General features: G+C 39.9%; 1 protein-coding gene across 8 annotated transcripts in view; it reads left to right on the top strand.

Annotated features, from left to right (window-relative positions):
• Window positions 1–22,791, top strand: part of Cc2d2a (coiled-coil and C2 domain containing 2A) — a 99,655-nt gene that overhangs the window by 14,601 nt on the left and 62,263 nt on the right. For 7 of the 8 annotated variants that reach the window (XM_020171637.2, XM_074042583.1, XM_074042584.1 and 4 more), the window contains 7 exons: window positions 3,223–3,311; window positions 3,639–3,740; window positions 7,824–7,925; window positions 8,641–8,793; window positions 11,997–12,159; window positions 17,132–17,268; window positions 17,915–18,046. In XM_020171637.2, the coding sequence (XP_020027226.2) occupies window positions 3,223–3,311; window positions 3,639–3,740; window positions 7,824–7,925; window positions 8,641–8,793; window positions 11,997–12,159; window positions 17,132–17,268; window positions 17,915–18,046 (878 nt within the window). The remainder of the gene's footprint in view (window positions 1–3,222; window positions 3,312–3,638; window positions 3,741–7,823; window positions 7,926–8,640; window positions 8,794–11,996; window positions 12,160–17,131; window positions 17,269–17,914; window positions 18,047–22,791) is intronic. The other variant, XM_074042580.1, reaches the window with a different exon arrangement.

Below are 22,791 nucleotides of genomic sequence, written 5' to 3'. Positions count from 1 at the left end.
TTCTGTGTTGTGCAACTTTGATGGATTCAAGTATTTATTCTAACAGATTTTTTTTTGTAGAGTCAGGTTTTCTATATATTCAATCATGTAATTTGTGAATAGAGAAAATTTCATATCTTCCTTTCAAAATTTGGATGGTGTTTATTTCTTTTACTTGCCTACTTGCTCTGAGGGAGGCTTCCGATGCTGGGTTGAATAGAAGAAGCAAAAGCAGTTATCTTTCCTTACCTTCCGTGTCTTATTGAATATGATGTGAACTGTAGTTTTCCTGTATTATGTTGAGGAAGATCCCTTCTATTTCTAGGATTCTGAATGTTTTTTATCATGAAAGCATGTTCAGTCTTGTCAAATGTTTCTGCATCAGTTGGGATGATCATGCAGTTTGGCCCTGCAGTCTGTCAAAGTGGTGAATTGCATTGATTACTTTCAAATGTTGAACTATCCTTGAACTCCTCCCCTTTTTTAAATGTCAAGGGGGAGTTGAATGTTTGCAAAGTGAGCCTACTGGGAAAGGCTTGTTAACCTGGGCTGAAGCTAATGTTCTATAAATGGGTCCATAGGCTTTCCTTTGTGACCAGCTCATTAATGTTTGTGGATTGATGCTGAGAAAACTATGGAAAGCTTTCATTTATTCCAGAAAGAGAAAGAGAGAAAGAGAGGGAGAGAGAGAGGATTAAGCAGACATAACAGACCAATATATAGGTGGACAGACAGATAAACAAAATAAATCTGACAACTTTAAACACTAAGAATGTAAGACCATGTTCTGAGTCAGATAGGCACCATGCTAAGGTTTTTACATGTATTTTATTATTTAATTGTCAGACCAGTCCTATTTTATGTTTTATTGGCAATATTGGAGTTTAAACTCAGGTTGTCATACTTGCTAGTCAGGTGCTCTGCCACTTGAGCCATACCTCCAGCCCTTTTGGTTTTAGTTATTTTTCATTTGGGGTCTTACATTTTTGCCTGGCCAGCCTCAAATCATGATCCTCCTACTTAAACCTCCTGCATAGCTAAGATTACAGATATGTACCACCACAGCTGACTTGTTTGTTGAAACAGGGTCTCATTAAGTTCTTGGCTGGGCTGGCCTCAAACCACAGTCCTCTCCATCTCCACCTCCCAAGTAACTGAGATTACAGGAATGGGCCACCACATCAAGCCTCATGCATTGTTTTATAGATTAGGAAACTAAGATCCAGAAAGAATCAATAGCTAGAAGTGACAGAGCCAGGATTCATGCTTTAATCTGCTGGCCTCCAGCATCTGTGTTCTCACTTGCTGCATCCTTGAATTTAACCTGGTTGGTCTTTAGAAGCTCATAGACTCCAGTTGCCCACAATGGCAGTACTGTAACCCAGCAGTGGTTGTCAGGGACCCATAGAAGACTCCTGATATGAGGCATAAAGTCAGTTTAGAGTCTTCACAAAATTCTCCATCTGGTTGTCCCTCAGTATTTTCCAAAAAGAAAGGCACTCAAGTAGATCACTCCCTTAGCTCCCCTCCCTAGAAAAACCCCTTCCCTATTGGAGGTTTTGTTTCTGTTTTCTTTTTTAACCCAATCTACTCATCTTTCAAAAATCAAACATACATCACCCCTTTGGAAAGTACCCTTTAAGCCTGGGACAGGCCGAGAAGACCATCTCTGTGGCATCTTGTTATTAGTATTCTTGTTGAAGTCTCTTGTTGTTAGTACTCAGACCCTCCCACCACCAACACCAGACGGAAGTCCTAGAGAACAGAAATGGACTTTGAACTCTGCCCCACCCAGCAGCAAAGTATAGATGGCATCACACAATGTGAGCTGAGCGAACACATCAAGCATGCCCGACAGAGCCTCCAATCAAGTTTGCCCACCAGGATGCAAATATTTGATTCCTGTCCTGACTTTTTACTTCCTAACCATCTCATTGGTCTGGGCTGCCCTAAGTGTTACCAGCCCAGCTCCTCACCTTGAACCTGGGACCTTCTGTCATACTGTAGCTCCATTCAGGGTTCCCAGTGCTATCAAGGTCAGGCTAAGAAACCAGCATCCCTGACCCTGTGGCCTCCCATACTGTACCAGGTATATGCCCAGAGGTGCTACATCCCTTTTGAACAAATGCAAATCCATGCATTGAAAACTTTAGCTTCTAATTTGTTAATCAAACTTATATATAGTTATGACATTCCAAACAAGGAAAGCATTTAATTGAATATGCTGTAGTTCCAAATCAAATAGGCATCTATTAGAAGTGTGCCCATCCCCCACAATTCCATCTTGCACTGTCTCTTCAGGGAGAAACTATAATATAAATTTCTTCATTACTAGCATCTGTTTTCCATTCATTCATGTTAGTTTCTCTGATTAAAGTATCATTTTCAGAGCCAATTTCTCAGTATTTGTTACAGAGAAAGTTCAGAATCCAGTGAAAGTTGATATAAATGAAGTAGATAATTTAATTTTGGCAACTTAAAAAAAAAAGTCATCAAGACCTGGAGAGAAGAATTTTTATGAAGCTTAGTCTGAGATTCAGAGATGAGCAGCCTGAAGGAGGGCTCTTGGTGTTACCTTGGAACCCAGCAGCTGGAGAATGGGGTGAACATTCTAGTTAAAGGATGCCCACTGAGCAAAGGAGGAAAAACCCATAGCTCACCAACTGTAGTCTACCACTGTAGGCACTTGGAGGCCTGAGACACATGCAAATATATATTACCTACTGTGTTACTAGTTATCAGGAAAGGCATGACTCCATCTTCTCTAGCCATTGCTTCCATCATGATTATGTGAATAAACATGAGAAAAGTCACCAAATTGAAAAGCCTCTTCCCAGTGGTAATTGAGTTGGTTAGTGTTTGTGTGCCTTGAATAAACAGATGACATTCAGTGTATTAGTTAAATCAAAGTGACAGCCTCTGACCAGACCATGGTCTTCACTGTCAGTCTCAAAGAAGTCAAAACATGTACTTACCACATCAAAAGAAGGATTGTCAGCTTCATTTCATGTTATGTAAAGCTCTGAATTTGAAAAATTACATTCTGTCACTTTTAAAATTTAATTTTCACCTTGAGAAAAATGTTTAAAAGTAATTTCCCATTGTTTGTTTGGTTGTTTGTTACTCTGTTTGTTTAGTGGTGCTGGGGATCAAACCCAGGACTCTGTATATGTTAGGTAAGTGTACTGTCCACTGAACTACATCCCTAGCTCTTAAACATTTAATTTTCCTGTATTCTTTAAGGCTTACCTCCAATTCCTTCAACTTCCAGAACGGGCTTTGCAGAATTTTCCATGAGGGAACGCATGAGGGAGAAGCTTCAAGCTGCCAGGGTGAGAGAACAATGTGAATATTCTGTTCAGTGCTGATTGCAGTTTTCCAGAACTTGTCTGGCTTGCTTTGTGTGTTCCAAACTGTGTGGATTTGAATACCGTTCAATTTTCTTTCAAATCATACATGTGAATGCAGTGTTTTGCTTGGCCCAGATGAATATTATGCTCAAGAATTAATGTCATTCTTCTAAACTATTTCCCTTGCTTTTGTCCCTTAAAGAGGGACAGCGTGTATTTTTAAACTGATTATTCTCTTCTGAGATGCCAACTGAGGTTTTCATAGCATTCCTGACATTACCCTAGTGGTAATTTTGTTTGACTTTTTAGTCCAAGGCAGAAAGTGCATTGCTGCAAGAAATTCCTACCCCAAGACCTAGGCACCTGCGAAGTCCCAGTGAGAGAGAATCGGAGACTGAGTTTGGCACAGAGGTGAGAAGTAGACTCTCTCTACTTTGAAATGTAGCTTCTTGACTCTCTGAACCCCAGTATCCACTTCTACACAGAGGGACAATACCAGATCCTAATTCTTGGTATTGTTGTATGGATTAAATGAGTTAACACACGTTCACGGTGTTCCAGACAGTACCTGTTAAGCTCTCTTTATTTAAGTATGAGCCCTTGTTAGAGGCTGATGTCAGAGAGAAAAGGAGAAAACAGATGGGAGTATTTGGTCAGTAATCTTAGTTCACCAAAGCAATCTCTTACGTTTCCTCTCCCTTTTTACTCAGCAGACGTGATAAGAGAACAAATGCAAACCTCAAAGAACACATAAAAATCAAAGTAGAAATAGCATAGACTATGTTGAGTACCAACTAGATGTGATAAAAATGTCTTCATATGTGGCCTTGATTCACAACCCCATGTGACCCAAGATCTGATCTTCTAACACACTCTATCTGTTGCCCAGTCATCATTTATGGGAGACTCCTTCCTGCCAGGCATTCAGGAGGCTCTGAACACACAGTGATACCAGTAACAGCCTGCCCTTTTGGAGTTCAGTGTGGTGATAGACACGTTAACAGCCAATGTTGGTATACAGTGGTTCTGCTTTGCAGTGGGTATCATTAAGAGCCCACAGAAATGGCACCTAACCCCAGTCTTGGAGTCAGATCATACAAAAATTAAGGTCTCTTGGATTAGGCAATGTTTTTCTTAGATGTGGCACCAAAAACACAAGTAACAAAGGAATAAATGGATCCACTGGCCTTTATCAAAACTAAAAGCTTCTGTGATTTAAAGGATGTCGTCAAGAAAAAGACAACAAAGAAAAGATATTTATTTGAAAATCATATACCTTGTTTAATATCAGAACTAGTATTAAGAATATATAAAATTTGAGATATCTGTGAGATAATGAGGTTAGGATTTAAAACACTGATTAGAAGTTTAGAAGAGAGATCAGGGCAAAAACAAATATACTTTATAATTATGCTCTAATAAAAGTAATGAGACTTGAGATTGTCTAGCTCAAGTTGGAAGAGGATCATGGAATATTTTTGGAAGATACAACAAATTAAAGGGTGAGAAAGAATTCCTAGCTGGACACATGAGCATGTAAAAGAAACACTCAGTATTTGAATGCTGGATTGGAACTGAATGTAAGCTGTTACTTTACACTGCAAATGTATTTTAGATAATATTTCCATAAATTTAATTCAGCACACTCAATCATTTCATATTTACTGGCCTTAAATGTACTTACATTTTTACTTTTTTTTTAGATTTTGATAAAATTGGAAATTTTTTTTATTAATTCCATAACTATTAGGGTAAAGTCATCAATTCTTTAGTAAAACACACCAGTGAAATTATATTAACTGAACTTAGCTTCTATACCAAGCAAATATAGAGAGAAGGAAAGAAACAAATGAATAAAATGCTAACCTCTATATACCCTTGTATGGCCATTTGGGATTTAACCTATTTATTTTCTAAACTATTCATGTTAGACTTTCTGCCTGGTCTTGTATCTTATTACAATCATCTTCACAGATCTCTATAACCGAAGACTTGCCTATGCAGGTTTCTTGCCTTTGCCTTGGGTTGACCTCTTGCTTTGTTTTATTCTCAAACACTTCATTGTCTCATAGGCTACTGGAGATGGGGAATTCTGAGGTGGACAGTGTATGAAAAAAATCTTAGCCCTATTTTATGAGGGGCCTGGATTTGGCAGAATCTTACAACACCTTCCTGACCAAACACAGGGAAATGATCTTTATTCTTCTCCAGCTTATTCATTTGTCTGTCTGTCTGTTTGTTTATCCTTACACAATGTAATACTCAGGCACTTCTTTCCTCATCCTCAAAAACAATATTTAAAATTCTGGAATTGACCAAGACAAATATTATCTCCTTTATTTTACACTGCATTGAACTTCAGCTTTCATTAAGCTTGTATATAACTAAATCTCAACACTACAAAATGAGAGAATAGAGAAAAAATATAAAATTTTATACAAATGCAAACTACGTCTATTCCCTTGATAGTGTGGCTGATTATGCCCAACTAACGCTCTTGCTTTTATGGTGGCTGTTACTGGACATCAAGCTATATGTGAGTAAAATTTCATAACACCGCCTTAACTGTGCCAAGTACCTCCAACTTCCATCCCAGGGGTCCATCTGCCTCTTCAGAAACCCTATGAAGACCCACTGAGCTGTTCTGATATACACACAGAACTGGAAGCACCAGGGGCTTAACTCCTTACCCCTGCCCTTGACCCCCTCCCCAGAGCAACCCTTGACCACTTAAGGGACAAATTTTACCCTTTTCTCTGTCCCAGATGAACAGTTCTGAGAAGCATTCTACAAGGCCTTCAGAGGATCCCCAGTAGCATTAAGCTGTGTTTCCCATTGCAAACACTGACTCTAAGATGTTCCCTTGAATTGACTTTCCATCCTATTTAAATCTCCCCAGTCCCCAATTCCTGTTCTTTGGTATTAATTCTCAAAATCAACCACAGGCAAAAAATAAAATCAAAAACAAAAACAAAAGCAGTCAAACAAAAAAACCTTCTCAGGCTCTGGCTTCTGGCAGGCCAAAATAAAACATTTATAGTCACATTATGTACATACAAACTTGGGAGACAAGATAGAGATGTAACAAGAAAACTAGCCATGAGATAGCAGCAAACATTGAGATATGGCTTATATTTCATGAACATTATCCCATTTGATGCTCAAACCAATAGACTAAGTTACATGAGGTAGAGCTGGGATTCAGAGCCAGATGTATTGACTCTAGAGCTCATGATTTCAGTGACCAAGCTTATAAGAACAGTACCAGGTTTGACTAAGATGATAAGATTCTAGAAAAGAAAGATCATGTTGGATGCTTTGCATGGTCTTGAGGAACAGGAAGGACTTGAGACAGATATATTAAAAGTCCCCACATGATTGTCGTTAAGTGAAAATTGTTCCGTGCTATGAAATGTCTCAATCCAAATAATAGTGATCAAGTTTCCATCAGTAGACTGAGGTTGTACCTTCTCATTTTGAATATCTAGATACATTAATGGGATGGTAGAATTATTTAGATGCTACTATTGTAGAATCTAATTGTTCAAAATTGGATTCAAATTGTTCAAAAGAAAGGCACAGCATTTGGATTTTGCTAAGTGGAAAGGTTCTAGATGGGAGAGTTTAGAAGGAGAGATGAATGGGAAGTTGATTCTGAGGACAAAGGGAATAACAGAAAGAGAATCTCACATTGAGCAAGTACAAGTTAAGGGCATCCTTAATGCACACATCTGAAATATGAAATGCTTCAAAATCCAAATCTATTTGAGCACAGACATGACACCACAAGGAAAAAATTCCATACTTGATCTTGTGTGATAGATCATAGTCAAAACACAGATGCACTAAAAATATTGTATTAAATTATCTTCAGTCATGTGTATGAGGTATAGTGTATATGAAACATAAATAAATTTTGTATTTGGACTTTGGAACCATACCTAAGATATCTCATTACATCTATGCAAACATTCCAAAACCTTCCCAAAAATCCAGAATCTGAAATACTTCTGAAGCCAAGCATTTTGGATAAGGGACACTTGACCTGTATAGGCAGAAGTCTCACCAAATAGACAGTTCACCAAATGAACAAGAAGTCCCGAGGCTCAGTGAGAAACAAACCTTGTGCCTGGGGGAAGAAGGGTAGGAAGCAATGGAATTACTTATACTCAAACATTACTGATGATTTTTAAATAGATTATTTGCGAATTAGCTTCTGCAAAATGCACAATCTTTTGATCTATAGAATCTTCCACTTTAGGACTTATTGAGTATATAATTTTACATTTACATAGCCTTAACAGAAACAAGGTTGAGTAAGAAAATGTTTGGCCATCTTAACTTTTAAGTATAGTTGAAATTTGTAAGCATTTCATCCCTCTAAATGATGAGATGCAGCAATAGTAACAAGATAAAGGGTTATAACCTTTAATTTAGAACAACCTTAGATTCTTGACTTACTTGATTTATCTGTCATTTTTCCCATTCATGTAGTCAGGTAAAGAGGTACCAGGGACTCAACAAGAAGATGATTCACAAAGTTATTTAAGAGTAAAGTTCCGTGATTCTGCACGAAAAATCAAGGCTAAACCCCAGGTGAGAAATCCTGCCTCTTTAAATAGTAGTTTTTTGTGTTTTCCAAAACTACCCAATAACAGATGTCCATCCACATACCTGAGCCCTGTTGCCTTGGAGAATACAAGAAAAAAAAAAAAAACTGTGAGAAAGGAGTGGGCTCTCAAAACTCCTAGAATCTAGCTGGAGAGCTTAGAATACTGCTTCACGTGGGGGAAGAAGGGAGGCTCATGGATGGCAGGAAATAGTAGGGTTGAGACACTTGGTTCAGCACTGAATTTGCACCAGCCTTCATGTTGAGGAAGAAGGAACATTACCAACTCAAGGAGAACCAAAAACAAAATAGGACATTAAAAAAAAAAAGTTAACAAATCTTATAATTCTCATAACTGAACAAAATTATCTCAGCACTGGCCTGTGTAACAGTGAATCCACTTTTTGCCATGTTACTAATCATTTCTGAAGCTTATATTCCTGGAAATAAGATATTTATTTGCATAATGGAATGTAAATGATTGATTTTTTTATAAAGTAACTACAATTATTTTTAAAACTTCCAACAGCATGTTGCTCTTGTTAAAAATTCATTACCAGTAATCCAGTTAACCTTCAACTAAGACAACAGAGTTAGGAGGCCTCAATGCATCTGATAGCATTAACATCATGCCAGCTGTCAGTTACTCTTGAGGGGTCATTCAGATTCAATAATCTGAAGGTGCTCCTTGCTTCCCCTTAGGCTCCACCTGGCTTCCCTTCTGCAGAAGAGGCCTACAACTTCTTTACTTTCAACTTTGATCCTGAGCCAGAGGAAAAACCAAAGGTAAAAGGTAGAGCTGGAGCTAATCAAGAGGAAGAGAAAGGGGAGGAAGAAGAATCACCCACACAAAGGGTAAGCAGATGGTATTTGGTGTCTTGATGGTACTGAGGAGGGGGAAAGACTGCAAAGGTAAATGATGAGGGAGAAAGCATAGCAAGGAAGGAAGTAGCTGAGGAGAAACCTGCCATCACTGTACAAAGGCAGCAGGCATTACTGCTCAGTGAGGTGAACTGGCCTCACATGGTTTTCTGTAGCTCTTGATTACACCCCACTGTTTGAGTAGTAAGGGCCTTGATTAAATCTGTCCACATCTTTCTCTTATACAAAAAAAAATGAAATAATATGGTTTGCAGATTTTTCTTGCTAGACTGTACAATGATTAGTGTTCATTTCACATGCAAAGTATTTGCCTCTGTGGCAAATGAAACCTTTCTCTCTCCCACAGCTTTTTGTGCCCAATACCACACCCAAGCTACAGATGTCATTCCAGAACTGTGAATCTGGTATGTGGCACATAAAAGAAAAACAAACCATTAAAATTAGGTTAAGGTTTTTTAATTATTTTACTTATTTTTAACTGATGCATAAAAACACGAAAATTGTATATACTAGTGAGATACCTTCGGTTTTCAAAAGACATTTCTCTACAGAAGATATACAAATGGCCAATAAACACATGAAAAGATACTTAACCTTACTAATCATAAGGAAAATGCAAATTAAAACCACAATATAATATCTCTTCTCATCCATTAGAATGATTATTAAAAAAAATAAATGTTGAAAAAGGTGTGGAGAGATTGGACTTTTGTGTACTGCTGGTAAGGCAAGTAGAATGGTTATGGCTACTGTTTTAAAAAAGTATGGTGGTAATTAAAATTTTAACAAGTACCATGTGATCTAGCTATTCTGTTCTGAGGATATACCCATAAAAATTGAAACATAGTTGAATAGACAGTTGTACCTCAACATTCACACTAGCCAAAAGGTAAATGGAAAAATGAATGCTACAACACAGATGTACCTTGAAGACATTATTATGCTGAGTGAAATAAGTCATTCACAAAAGGACAAATATTGTGTGAGTCCACTTATTTGAGTTGCCTAGGGTAATCAGAATTATAGAAACAGAAAGTATAATGGTGGTTGCCAGGGTCTGGGAGTAGAAAGGAATAGGGAATGACTGTTTAATGGGAACAGAGTTTTAGTATGGGAAATAAAAATTCTGGAGATAGACGGTGGTGATGGTAACACAGCTATGCAAATACCCGTAATGCCACAGAACTTTACACTTTAAAATGGTTGAAATGGTAAATTTTATATTCTTTATATCACCACATTAAAAAGTCAAAAAAGGAAAATACACCAGAATGTTCCAAAATTTGCATGGAACATGCAATACTTCTGTGTTCAGCCTCTAATATCATCCCTTGAAAAATGCCTCCCGGAAATGCATTTTCTTACCCAGGTCTGCAGAAACATAGAAATGTTCCTGCTTATTCTATAGTAATTGTTTTATGTACCAATATTCAGCTTTCTCTAATTCAGGATCTCTGAGAAGACTGCAGACAAGCCTGCAGGTATCTGTAGGCTTAGCTGACACTAGAGGGTTTGCTTCCAAGGTGGCTGGTCCAGCCTTGCCATGGAACCTCCCCATAACATTGCTCAGGTGTTCTTAATGACATGACAGCTGGTTTCCTTTAAGCAAGTGACCCAAGAGAGAACTCAAGGAGGAAACTATGGTGCCTTTAAGACCAAGTCTCTGAAGTCATTGCCACTATTTCTGCCATATTCTACTCATAAAACAAGATATGAAGGACAATGCACTCTCCAAGGGAGGAGAATTAGGCTCCACCTTTGGAAGGACCAATTTGTGGGCATCTTCTAAAATCATGACTCTGCCTTTAAAGGGTAGTTCTCCCTTTAGCCTTTGCCTTCTCAATTCCCCAGGAACATTATGTTTCTAAAACTGCACACTTGGACACCCCTTCCCACAGTCCGTCTTTGGTCTGCCCAGACACCTTTCAAGTATTTTCATATTCAAAGTAATTTAGTCCTTCTGGACAACTAGGTCATCAAGAGGCTGCCTTGCTGACTTCTCTTTACGGTCTTCTTTGCAGTTGTTCTTACTTTGCCTTTGCTCCCCACAAAGCAGAGGTAGACAGGAGTAGAAAAATGGATTGCTATTGGTTCTTTTATTGATGTTTTTGCCATTCTCTTTCTTCAAGCTATGCTAAAAGCTTGGTTTCCATGGTGATTTGCTTTTCCCTTCTTTTTGTTTCATATATCTGGAAAGGAAATATTTGGAAAGGCTACCACCATGGTCTTTAGCTAAATAAAGTCTCTGTAGGATCTTAAAAGACATTGCTTAAACATGAGTGCCAGGTTTAAATGTTCAAATGGAGAAGGAGTAGAGGAAAGAGAAAGGAAAATAATAAAAAGAAAAAGAAGCAGGAATGGCGGTACAAGTCTGTAATCTTGGCACTCAGAGGCACTGACTCAGGAGGTTCCCACGTTGGAGGGCAGCTTGGGCTACATAGTGAGACCCTGTCTAACTAAAAATGAAGGAGAAAGAGGAGGAGGAGGAAAAGGAAAAGGAGGAGGAGAGAAGAAGGAGAAGGAAAGTAGAAGAGAGGAGAGGAGAAAAAGGCTGGAAAATACTCAAAGTTAACATACTTCAGCTAACATAGCCACTGTGCTTAGAATTTTCACATGCATCATTTAATTTAAATTTATCCTCATAGAGTCCTAAGAGGTAAGCCCCATTAATATCCCCATGTTACATTAGAGAATACTAAGGATCAGAAGGTTAAGTAAATTCTCTCAGTCCCTTAGGCAGCACTCAGCAAAGCTGGAATACAAACCCAGACCTTCTGAGCAGTGTATGGTATCTACATCTGTCCACTCAGGGTCTTTGCACTTGGGTCAGTGCTGGGTCAGAAGATTAAATGCTACATAATTATGAGTTCAAGTTTTAAAAATAAATGTCAACAAATAAGCACCTCAAAGGAAACTGGGTTTGTTAGGATTTCAACTACTTTGCTTATCAGCTCTCTTCTGAGTCAGTCCTGTCTGATTTCATACCTTTCAGGCATATAGACTAGTGAAAACACCCAACAAAACCCCACCTGTTGAATAGGAAAGGTCATATAGTTCTGTGCTTTCATTTTAAAAAGGGAAAAATACGTTTGATGAGTTCAGATTCAGTAATTATTTTCTTAGGTAAACTAAGAATCTTGGTGTGACTTTTTCTTGTTTCTCTTAATATAACACAGGATGAGGAAGAGCTGCTTCATGGAAAGGATGCTGAAGACTTCCTGTCGGGCTTGGATCATGCAGACAGTGATTTTGTGGCAGTCAGACCTGCGGAGTATGAAAGTGCCCATGTTTGGCTGCAGAAAGAAAAAGAAATTCTCTTCATACCCAGTAGACTGACAGGTACTTCCTCTCAACTTGGACGTCTTCATTTTCCTTCAGATGAAATATGGCTCGTATATAAGGATGGCCTGTTTCCAGAACTGATCCTAGTTTCTAATCTGATTTAACAATCAAGAAATATATTCAGACAAAAATTAAAACATGGGTGACAAATATACTCAGCAAACACTTACTGGTAGAATAGCAGAAGAAACACCGAGATGCGCGAGGGCCCCTGCATCAAATCAGTGGTGTGGTCTAGGGTCTGAGAGAATGTGAAACCCACTTGGTAAGGTTTCTCAGTTTGGTGAAATGGTCAGGGTTCTGGATCTGATGACTCCCTTCCTCCTGCTAGTTACTGCTTCTGGCTTCTTTTCTGGCCTTTGCTCTTTTTCTCTGCAGTGCCTGGGGACCTCATGCTCACTCAGTGCTAGCCAATGACACAGGAAATGACAGAGCCTCCCTGAGGTTGTTAAGAGCCCCATGGGTTCTGCCTTACCTTCTCTGATTCCAGTTGGGAGGGAAAGGAAGGGGACAGGTACATCTTCATGGGATTTTGGAATGTGGACTTCCTATGAGTATGCCATGTTGTTTCTGAGTTTCAGTTAAATGCTGAGTTGAGGACAAATCATTGTCTCATTTTGAAAGGCCATTTTGAACCATACAAGTTCAAGGTGTTAGAGTCTGTTATACAGTTGACAAAAATGCACAAAGTATGACTTTGCCACAATATTATTAAAAGCACATGCTTTTTTTTATTGTTTTATTATTCATATGTGCATACAAGGCTTGGGTCATTTCTCCCCCCTGCTACCCCCCTCCCTTATCACCCACTCCACCCCCTTCCTCTCCCCCACCACCCCCTCAATACCCAGCAGAAACTATTTTGCCCTTATCTCTAATTTTGTTGTAGAGAGAGTATAAGCAATAACAGGAAGGGACAAGGGTTTTTGCTGGTTGAGATAAGGATAGCTATACAGGGAGTTGACTCACATTAATTTCCTGTGCGTGTGTGTTACCTTCTAAGTTAATTCTTTTTGATCTAACCTTTTCTCTAGTTCCTGGTCCCCTTTTCCTATTGGCCTCAGTTGCTTTAAGGTATCTGCTTTAGTTTCTCTGTGTTAAGGGCAACAAATGCTAGCTAGTTTTTTAGGTGTCTTACCTATCCTCACCCCTTCCTTGTGTGCTCTTGCTTTTATCATGTGCTCAAAGTCCAATCCCCTTGTTGTGTTTGCCCTTGATCTAATGTCCACATATGAGGGAGAACATACGATTTTTGGTCTTTGGGCCAGGCTAACCTCACTCAGAATGATGTTCTCCAATTCCATCCATTTACCAGCGAGTAACATTTCGTTCTTTTTCATGGCTGCATAAAATTCCATTGCGTATAGATACCACATTTTCTTAATCCATTCGTCAGTGGTGGGGCATCTTGGCTGTTTCCATAATTTGGCTATTGTGAATAGAAGCACATGCTTTTAATAATAACTCCTCACTGTTTACTGGGAGTTTCCTAAGAGTGTGAAGTGTATCTGCCAGTGTGTACCCACCAGGGGGACAGAGGCTTTTTTACTCTTCTTTCTGTTTTCAGTACTGAGGTTTGAACTCAGGGCCTTGTAGGAGCACTCTACCAGTTCAGCCACAACTTTAGTCCTTTGGATTTAGCCTTGCTTTTCACATAGGCTCTTGCACTTTTGACCTGGCTGGTGTCAGACCATGATCCTCTTTTCTCTGCCTCCAAGTAGCTGGGATTACAGATGAGTGCCATCATGCCTGGCCAGCAAGAGGTGGTCCTTATCATGCCTAGTTTACAGAAGAGGAAGCAGAAGCCCAGAGGAGTTAGGGAAACAGCCCAAGACACTGATGATAGTGATGGGGGCAGGTGTGTGCTATCGGTGGCCTGCACCAGGGGTCGCGCATTACCTGCAGTGCCCCATGGTGTTTCTTGAGGGTACAAAGAAGGGCATTTGCAGCATCCTTAGGTAGAAAGCAGATCATCATGCACTGTCGGGCCCAGGAATGGAGGTGCAGACCATAAGCAACCTTTCCTTGGGGGCTGGCACACTCAGGGCCAGAAATGGGCAGTGTGGCAAGGGCCATGGCGGAGCTGTGAGAAACCATGGATGAACCCGAGACCTTTTCTGACAAGCCTGAGCATGGATCCGTCCCCTACCCTTCTACCCTCTCCACAGTGAGCCCAGCGAGGAGGCCATACGACAGCCAAGTAATGAAGGGGCCAAGTGGACCCAGCTGTTTTCTTCCTGGAGTATGACTTGAGCACGTCCATTTATTCTCAGGTTCCTCAAGTGAAGACAGGAGGAAATTAAAACCACCTAAACGATGCCTTGGGTATTTGTTCTGATCGTGAACACTGAGGAAATAATGAGTGAAGGGTCTGGTATTGTGACTCACAAACATAGGCAGTCAGAATCCATAGCTTCTGTTCTGTTGCTAGGAGCAGTGACTTCCAAAGGACAGTGCGTTCACCCCAGGACTGCAGGACGAGCATGTATTTGAAACCTCACCCTTCTTCATTTAACTTTGGAAGCATAATAGTGCATACATATATTGGATATCTTACTGAAAAATTATGGAGACCAAAGATGAGTGATCGGCCGAAGTCTAGCCTCCTATGAATGGAGAATGAAACATTAGTTTGTCCCATGCTTCTTTTTTTTTTTGAGGGCTTAAGTGTTTTTTTAGATAAGCATTTGATAGTTGTACCAGGGGAATACATTGTGACATTTACACATGTGCCTACCATATATCTTAATTAGATCACCCCCTCCATCCTTCTCCCTCACCTCACTACCCCTTCTTTGAACAACTGTAACAGGTTCCATTATTCTATTTTCATTCATGAATACAAAATGCACCCACCATATTTACCCTGAGGACCAGACGTGAGTTTTTTTAGGAACACTGGCATTGGTTGGTTTGTGTGGATGTGAAGGGAGTGAAGTATCCAAATGGCCACACACAGACAAGTCAGTATGGTCAGGTATTTACTGTCGATTCAGAGTGAGATAATACTGACACAAAAAAATGAGTCCCCTGTAAACACTAATTCTCACATTACATTCTGACTCCCGTAGGTCATCCTATCCTGGCTTCTCCTCTGTGTCCTCTAGACCACTCTGCTGCAGTAGGCTCCATGGCCCTGTTAAAATCTTACATCTGCTGGGTCCCTCCCTGGCACAGAGCCCCAAGCTCCTCTCTCTGTCTTTAAAGGCCTCCTCACTTTCTCTCCTCTATTCCTTCCTTTGCTCACTACCACAGCCTCCTAGAAGATGACATGTTTCCTCAAGACACCTAGTCCTTATTACAGTCATGCCTGCTTAACAATAGGAATACTTTCTGAGAAATGTGTTGTTTAGTGATTTTGTCATTGTATGTGAGCCCCATAGTGTACTTGCACAAACCAAGGAAGCACAGCCTCCTACACCCCTGGGCTGTGTGGTGAGCCTGTGGCTGTAGGTAAAAACACGCATGGTATGTAACCATGCTGACATTGTAGGTAACTAGAACACAATGGTAATTACAGTGTCACTAGGGGATAGAAACTTTTGGGCTCCTTTAGAATCTTATGGGACCATCTCTCAGACATCACACCACTGGCTAAAACATTGTCACGTGGCACTTATGCTCTTCCCTTGTTGAATTCGCTCTCCTGTCCATCACTGATTCCTACTCAGCCTGCAGGTGTCATTGCAAAATCATCACCTTCTGAGCAAAGCCTCTTTGTTTTTTGTTTTTTGGTTTTTTTTTTTCATTTTTCTTTTATTATTCATATGTGCATACAAGGCTTGGTATGCCTTGTTCATTTCTCCCCCCTGCTCCCACCCCCTCCCTTACCACCCACTCCGCCCCCTCCCTCTCCCCCCTCAATGCCCAGCAGAAACTATTTTGCCCTTATTTCTAATTTTGTTGTAGAGAGAGTATAAGCAATAATAGGAAGGAACAAGGGTTTTTGCTGGTTGAGATAAGGATAGCTATACAGGGCATTGACTCACATTGATTTCCTGTGCGTGGGTGTTACCTTCTAGGTTAATTCTTTTTGATCTAACCTTTTCTCTAGTACCTGTTCCCCTTTTCCTGTTGGCCTCAGTTGCTTTAAGGTATCTGCTTTAGTTTCTCTGCGTTAAGGGCAACAAATGCTAGCTAGTTTTTTAGGTGTCTTACCTATCCTCACTCCTCCCTTGTGTGCTTTCGCAAAGCCTCTTTGTTTTCTCAAGTTCATCCCTCCTTCCCTGAGTCATTGTCACCTGTGTATTTTCTTTGTCATACATGTCACTCTTTGACATGGTCCTGTGTAGACCTATGTTTCTTGTTGCTGCCTTTGCTCCTACTGGGACCTAAACAGGACCAGACAGAAATGCCCTGCCACAGTGTCACTAGGAGGCTCTCAGTGAAGATCTGTTCTACACATGGGGAAAAAAAAAAAGAGCACAAATAATTAAGGTAATAGTCATGTATATCAACAATTTTTTTTTCAGTGCTAGGATGAAACCCAGGTCCTTGTACATGTTAGGCAAGTACTGTGCCACCTAGCCACACCCCATCCCTCAAAAAGTTTTTAAATTTACAAAACATTTCTTCATACTTTACATCATGTAATTCTCCCAGGAGCCCAGCGAGGTAAAACTCATTATATCTGTTGTGCGGAAGGAAAGGACTCAGAGCAATGTCTGGCCTGAATTCAGTGAGCTGAGAGCGATAGAGCTGAGACGTGTACCTCAGTCCTTTGCTTTGAATATTACTGCCTTCTCATTCTTCTCTGTATGCCACACTGGTGAGTCAGGTTCTGAGTGCGTGATACTGCAAATGAACACATTCATCTTTTCCTTGCTTCTGCTTCTAGAAGTTAATTTGGAAAATTGTAGTTTCAAAGAACATAAATAATATCTCAGTTGGTGGTCTTCACTCATCGAATGGCAGTCTGGAAGTTGAGGCCGGCACTAATGTTTCTTGTGTTTATCTGTGAACTACCTAGTGCCGACCTATAAAAAGCTTCCTGAGAATGTGCAGCCCAGGTTCCTGGAAGACGAAGGCCTTTACATTGGGGCCAGACCGGAGGTGTCTCGGACCAATCAGAACATCATGGAAAACAGACTTCTGATGCAGGAGCCCGTGAGTGTAGATGCTGCTCCCAGAGGAGCCTTGCACTCAACATCACTGTATCCACTACACTCCTTCCATTCTGTCTACAGAAAGTGGTTCATTTTTTTCTTTTTTACTGTGGCCTCTCGGTATGTCATGTGATCCTCAAACAAGACAGGGTCTCAGTTGCTCAAAACCAGTTTTTCTGCTAGCTGGATCTGGGCGTCTGCTAAATCAGATGGTGGCAATCTTTTCCCAATTCACTGTTAATTATCCATAGATAGAATGTTCTCAATATCAAGTTTTTCTTGTTTTTTTTTCCCTAAAATCTTTAGTGACTAGAACATGACATTTTTCTTAAGCATTCATTTAAACTTTATCTTAAATTCTGGGGGGGGGATTGGGAATTATATCACAACTTAATTGTGGGAGTGTCTAGTGAAAACTCAATTTTCAGAGGAAACAGCAACTTTTCACGTTTTGCGGGTGGAAGAGGAGGTACGTGAGATATGTATGTCAACACAGAATTTTCTTGCAAGTGTTGTTTGTTTTGGAAACCACTTTCTGCCCAAATAGAAAAAAAAAAAATATATATATATATATAATATGTGTATCTACACATATACACACATACACACACACACACACATGGTCCTCTTCTCTGCTTAACCCACAGGAGAGGAAGTGGTTTGGAGATAATGGCAGAATCCTGGCACTGCCCAGCCCCATCAAGCCATTTCCCGTGAGGCCAGCGCTATTAACTCAGGAGCAGAGCGTCAAGGCCGAACTTGAAATGCTGTACAAAAAGGTACACTCATCCCCTCCACATTTAACCTTCAAAATTGAAATAGCTTTGCTTATTGAATGGTGTGGTGGGTAGTATTGGGGTTTCAAGCTTAGGGTTTCATGCTTGCTAGGTAGGTGCTTGAGTCACACCTCTAACACTTTCTGCTGTGGTTATTTTGGAGAGAAAGTCTCACTTTTTGCCAAGTCAGCCTGTACGTCACGCTTCCTCCATAGCTGGGATGACAGGCATACACCACACCACCACACCTAGTTTTGTTCTCTTGATATGGAGGTCTCACCAACTTCTTTTGGTGAGAAGAAGCTGGCCCTCATGTAGCTTGGGATTACAGGTACATGCCACAACATCCACTTATTGGTTGAGATGGGGTCTCACTAACTTTTTGCCTGAGCTGACCTCAAACCACAATCCTCCCAATCCCAAGCCTCCCAAGTAGTGAAGGTTATAGGCATGAGCCACCAACACCAGATTTCTACTTTGATTTTTTTAAAAATAATTCACGATCTTGCACATAAAGAACAAACTGCAGTATGTAAGAGAGAGTCTAACTCTGCGTTACCTAATCCCTTCCTCTACAGGGAGCAAGGTTCCCAGCCAAGATTGGCTCTGTCAGCATCTTTATTCGCATATGCAGACCAGCTGCCCTTATTTTCATTTTTCTTCTTTCACCACTGTTTATTCTCTTCTGTCACCACTAAGTTACTGCTGCATGATTATTTCCTGCTTGTTCTGACTTTATGATCTAACTGGAGATTTGCTATCCTTACAAATCCATTTCTACTGTATTGTCCTAAGTTCTGTACCTAGCTGCCTGATTAGAGTCCTTGTTCTTCCACTCATTGGGTGAACTTGGTCTTCAATCTCTCTGTGCCTCAGTTTTTCATCTGCAAAATAGACATAGTGATAGTGTCTACCTCCTAGTACTACTGTGCAAATTGAATGAGATAATATATATATGTACCAGTCTGTTTTGTGCTGGTAGAACAAAATACTTGAACTTTTGTACTTTATAAAGAAAAGAGGTTTGTTTAGCTCACAGTTCTGGGGGTTCAAGTGTGTGTGGTGCCAGTGTTTCCTCAGCTCCTGTGAGGGGCTCATGGTGGGTGCCTTCACTCTGGTGGAGCTTATGCAGGAGAGATCATTTGATGAGACTGGAAGCAAGAGAGAGAGCAAAAAATCCCAACGGAACCTACTTTACAACAATCCATTCTCTCAAGACCTAGTTCACTCCACGAAACCAACATTAATCCCTTCTGAGGGCCATGCCCTATGATCTAATCACCTTCTCCCACCTCCTAAAGGTTCTGCCATCTCAACAAAAGCACCGTGGGCACCAAGCCTCCAGTTTATGAGTTTTTAAGGGGCAAACCCAAACCACTTCCAAACCACAGCAGCATTTAAGTGGTTTAAACAGAGTTTAGTAACTGGTTATTGCAAACACACAGGGTTGTCCTTCCTCATGGTCAATTATATTGTTCTTGCTTTGCTGGGATTGCCTCCTGCAGAAACTTGTGTCTTTTAAAATTTATAGCATTTGCATACTGATAAAATGAAGCAGGATGAGGGAGTATAAAGGTTATTCTATAAAGTGCAATAATGAGGTCAGAGAATCAGAGCAGAGTCGTGGTGTCTTACTAACTAGTGGGTGGCTTTGGCAGGTCTCTTTACCTCTCTGGCCCTGTTTCATTAATTAAAAAGTAGGAATAATCATAATCTTCTTTACCTCACTGGGTCATTGTGAATATTAAGATGATAGTAAGTCTGCCCTTTGGTGAAATTGTAAATTTCTATAAAATATTGGTACCAAAGATAAGTATTAATGAATTGCTATTTTGCATAGAAGTGTGATCCTGTGAGTAGCTATATGAAACAAGAATGAACATAAGCCTCAGATTTTGTGGGATTTAATCATTATTTGGTTACATGGCAAAGGTATATGATATAATCAGTGATGAAGACAGTATCAATTTATGCACATGTCAGATAATCCTTCCATTTCTTCATCCATCCATCGACTCCAGCATGAAACACTGATAAAATGAAGCACTAAATTTTGGGTTAAAATTAGAAAATGAGAGAATAATTAATATGGAAGGTATGAAGGAGCCAATTAATCTTAGCTGTCTCCTTTAGAAGTTGTAAACTAATTGAGAAATGTACTAGAGTGAGAGGGATCAGATTGTCACAAAACTGGGTAGCAGAAAGCCACTTGGACCCAAGACCAGATGGCTTCCTATTTTATCGCCCATGAATTACATTCCCCATCAAGCTGAGCCAGTAGAACTGCTCTGATGAGTGTAGCTCATGGAGTGCCAAGATCACACAATCTCACAGAGGCAGCTAAGGCAGCACAGCCAGAGACTACCACTTACCCTTGCTCAGCACAGAATGGATCTTGTGCTCCAGCTGACTTTCTAATCAGACCATTCTTCCTTCTCCCTTAGGAAGCAGCCAGTGGCTGTATTTCCTTCAATACTCTTTTCTTAAATGATAGATAACATTTATATTTTTATCATGTACAATATGACGTTTTGAAGAATATATCATTATAGAATGGTTAAATCTAGCAAATGAGCAATTTATTTAATATACTGCTCCATTTAGTCTTATCTGTCTGATGCTGAAACCTGTGTCTTGCAATAGGCTTTCCTTTTTTAAAAACTTATTTTAACTCACATGTCTTATATTTTCCATTTCATGTCCAAAGAGACCTTACTTACATCTATGAGTTTGGGGAAGATATGGGAGCAGAGAAACAGCTCAACAGGCTGAGTTTATTTTATTCACAGACTGCTAATCCATCTCTCTTCCCCTCCCCCTCTACCTTGAGAGTAACTGGGGGTCCAGGACTAGATTATATTTTTCTTCTTAAATCAAGCATTTAGCACATAAGAAATAATACCTCAACACAAGTGCAAACTACTCATCATTAAAATGCTTATCCTAGTGTACTCAAAAGAAATGCCTTCTCTTCTACTCCTCTCTGTACTTAGCTATCTCTTAGCTAGAAAAGCTACTAGTGTTTCTTGAGACCTGACTTAGTCTTATATCCAAATGATAGAACAACTAGTCAGACTGCTGCAGGATTCAGAAATTCCTTGGACTCTTAACGGAGCCTCCAGGCACTTATACCTCAGTGTTTCCAGGTCTGATGCTAACTCAACCTGACCAGATTGACAGATCTTATTTACCATTAAAGTTAAACTTGCTTGTTCTTTGGTGAGATAGACTAGACCATCAGTTCAAATGATGAATATGCCTTCTGAGTAGATAATCTAAGAATTCTATTTAGAAGAGTTATTATTTCAGCTCTGCTATTTCCTTTAATTACAGAGTGTAAAATACAATTTTTAACAGTGAAATATACTGACTGCAGGTGTGGTTCAAGCAGTAGTGTGCCTGCTTTGCAAGTGCAAAGCCCTAAGTTCAAAACCCAGTTCCACCAAAAAAAAAAAGTGTGAAAAACACACTCACAATAAAAGTGAAATATTCTGTTGTTCCTAAATTGAGAAGATACCATTAAAGATAAAGAAATGCAAAAAAAGAGATTAGATATCATGCACAGAAAAAAAGTTAAGCTTCAAATTTAACACATGCAACCTGACACATTTTAAGAAGGGACTATTCCAAGTCTAAAAGATAAAAATGCCAAATAGAATATCACAGATAAAACATTCTATAACATGTGGTTCACCTAATCACAATAGCAAAGTAGGGCTAGAGTTGCTGAAAAGCAGCCCCCTCAGCCTCCTTCCTTTCTTCCTTCCTTTCTTCCTTCTTTCCTTCCTTCCTCCCTGCTTTATTCTTTCCATCCCTAACTGAAAGTCTACTACACACTTAGTTGTGCTAAACTCTAGGAATACAAAGGTAACAGCATTTAAACTTGGTCTTGGGGAGACTTTGTGCCTCATGTGAGAGGCAGAAATGGAATCAGGTGATGTACAGGAGGTGCCCCTTATCAGAACTATTTGCCAGTTAGAGGAATTTGTCAGAATTCCAACCTCCTTGACAGTCACTGCTTCATAAAATTGTCACTTTCCCCTTGTGCTGTTCTTACCAACTTTTCACAGAAGCAGTACTCATCCACTGAGTTCTAAGCTTCGTGATGGTCTGGAGTCTTGGTTGCAAATGACAGAAACTCAGTGCAAATTAGCTTAAGCCAAGAAGGAACTTTGGTGACCTATAGAACTGGGTGGGATCTGGGGACAAATCATAAGATTGAAAGAGGAGCTTTAGGAATCAAGGCTTGAGCTAGGACCAGGGTCTCCATGCCATCAGGGATCATTCTCCTTCTCTCTTTCCTCTAGTTCTCCTAAAATATCGACGGCTCTTGTTCTTTCCTATTATTGGCAGGCCAGAATTTCCCACATATTGGGGGAACTTGACCTTTGATGGCCTACCTTAACAACTCCACAGAAAAGGGAATCAGATTTTTCCCACATTTCACATGATCAAGACCAAGGACAAACTACAGTAGCAGTAAGTGTATCCTGTACCCCACCAGCCACATGTTTCAGGAGATATGTATCTATCAATCTTGAAGAGAAAAATGAGAAAATTTCCCAGGGAAACCCAGAACACTGGATTTACAGTCTTCTACAGGCTTTGGACTGGACTCAGGCTTTGTTGCTATTATTTTTACAGGAAAAATGTAGAAACTTCTTTTTTTAACCCCACCAATAATTATTATTTTTATGTATAACTTTTAATTCTTTTAATTTCTTTTTAATCCATTGGCATGCACCTCT

Source organism: Castor canadensis, chromosome 9, assembly GCF_047511655.1.
Source record: "Castor canadensis chromosome 9, mCasCan1.hap1v2, whole genome shotgun sequence".
NCBI classification, from domain to species: Eukaryota; Metazoa; Chordata; class Mammalia; order Rodentia; family Castoridae; genus Castor; species Castor canadensis.
This window is presented reverse-complemented; position numbering and strand designations above follow the sequence as displayed.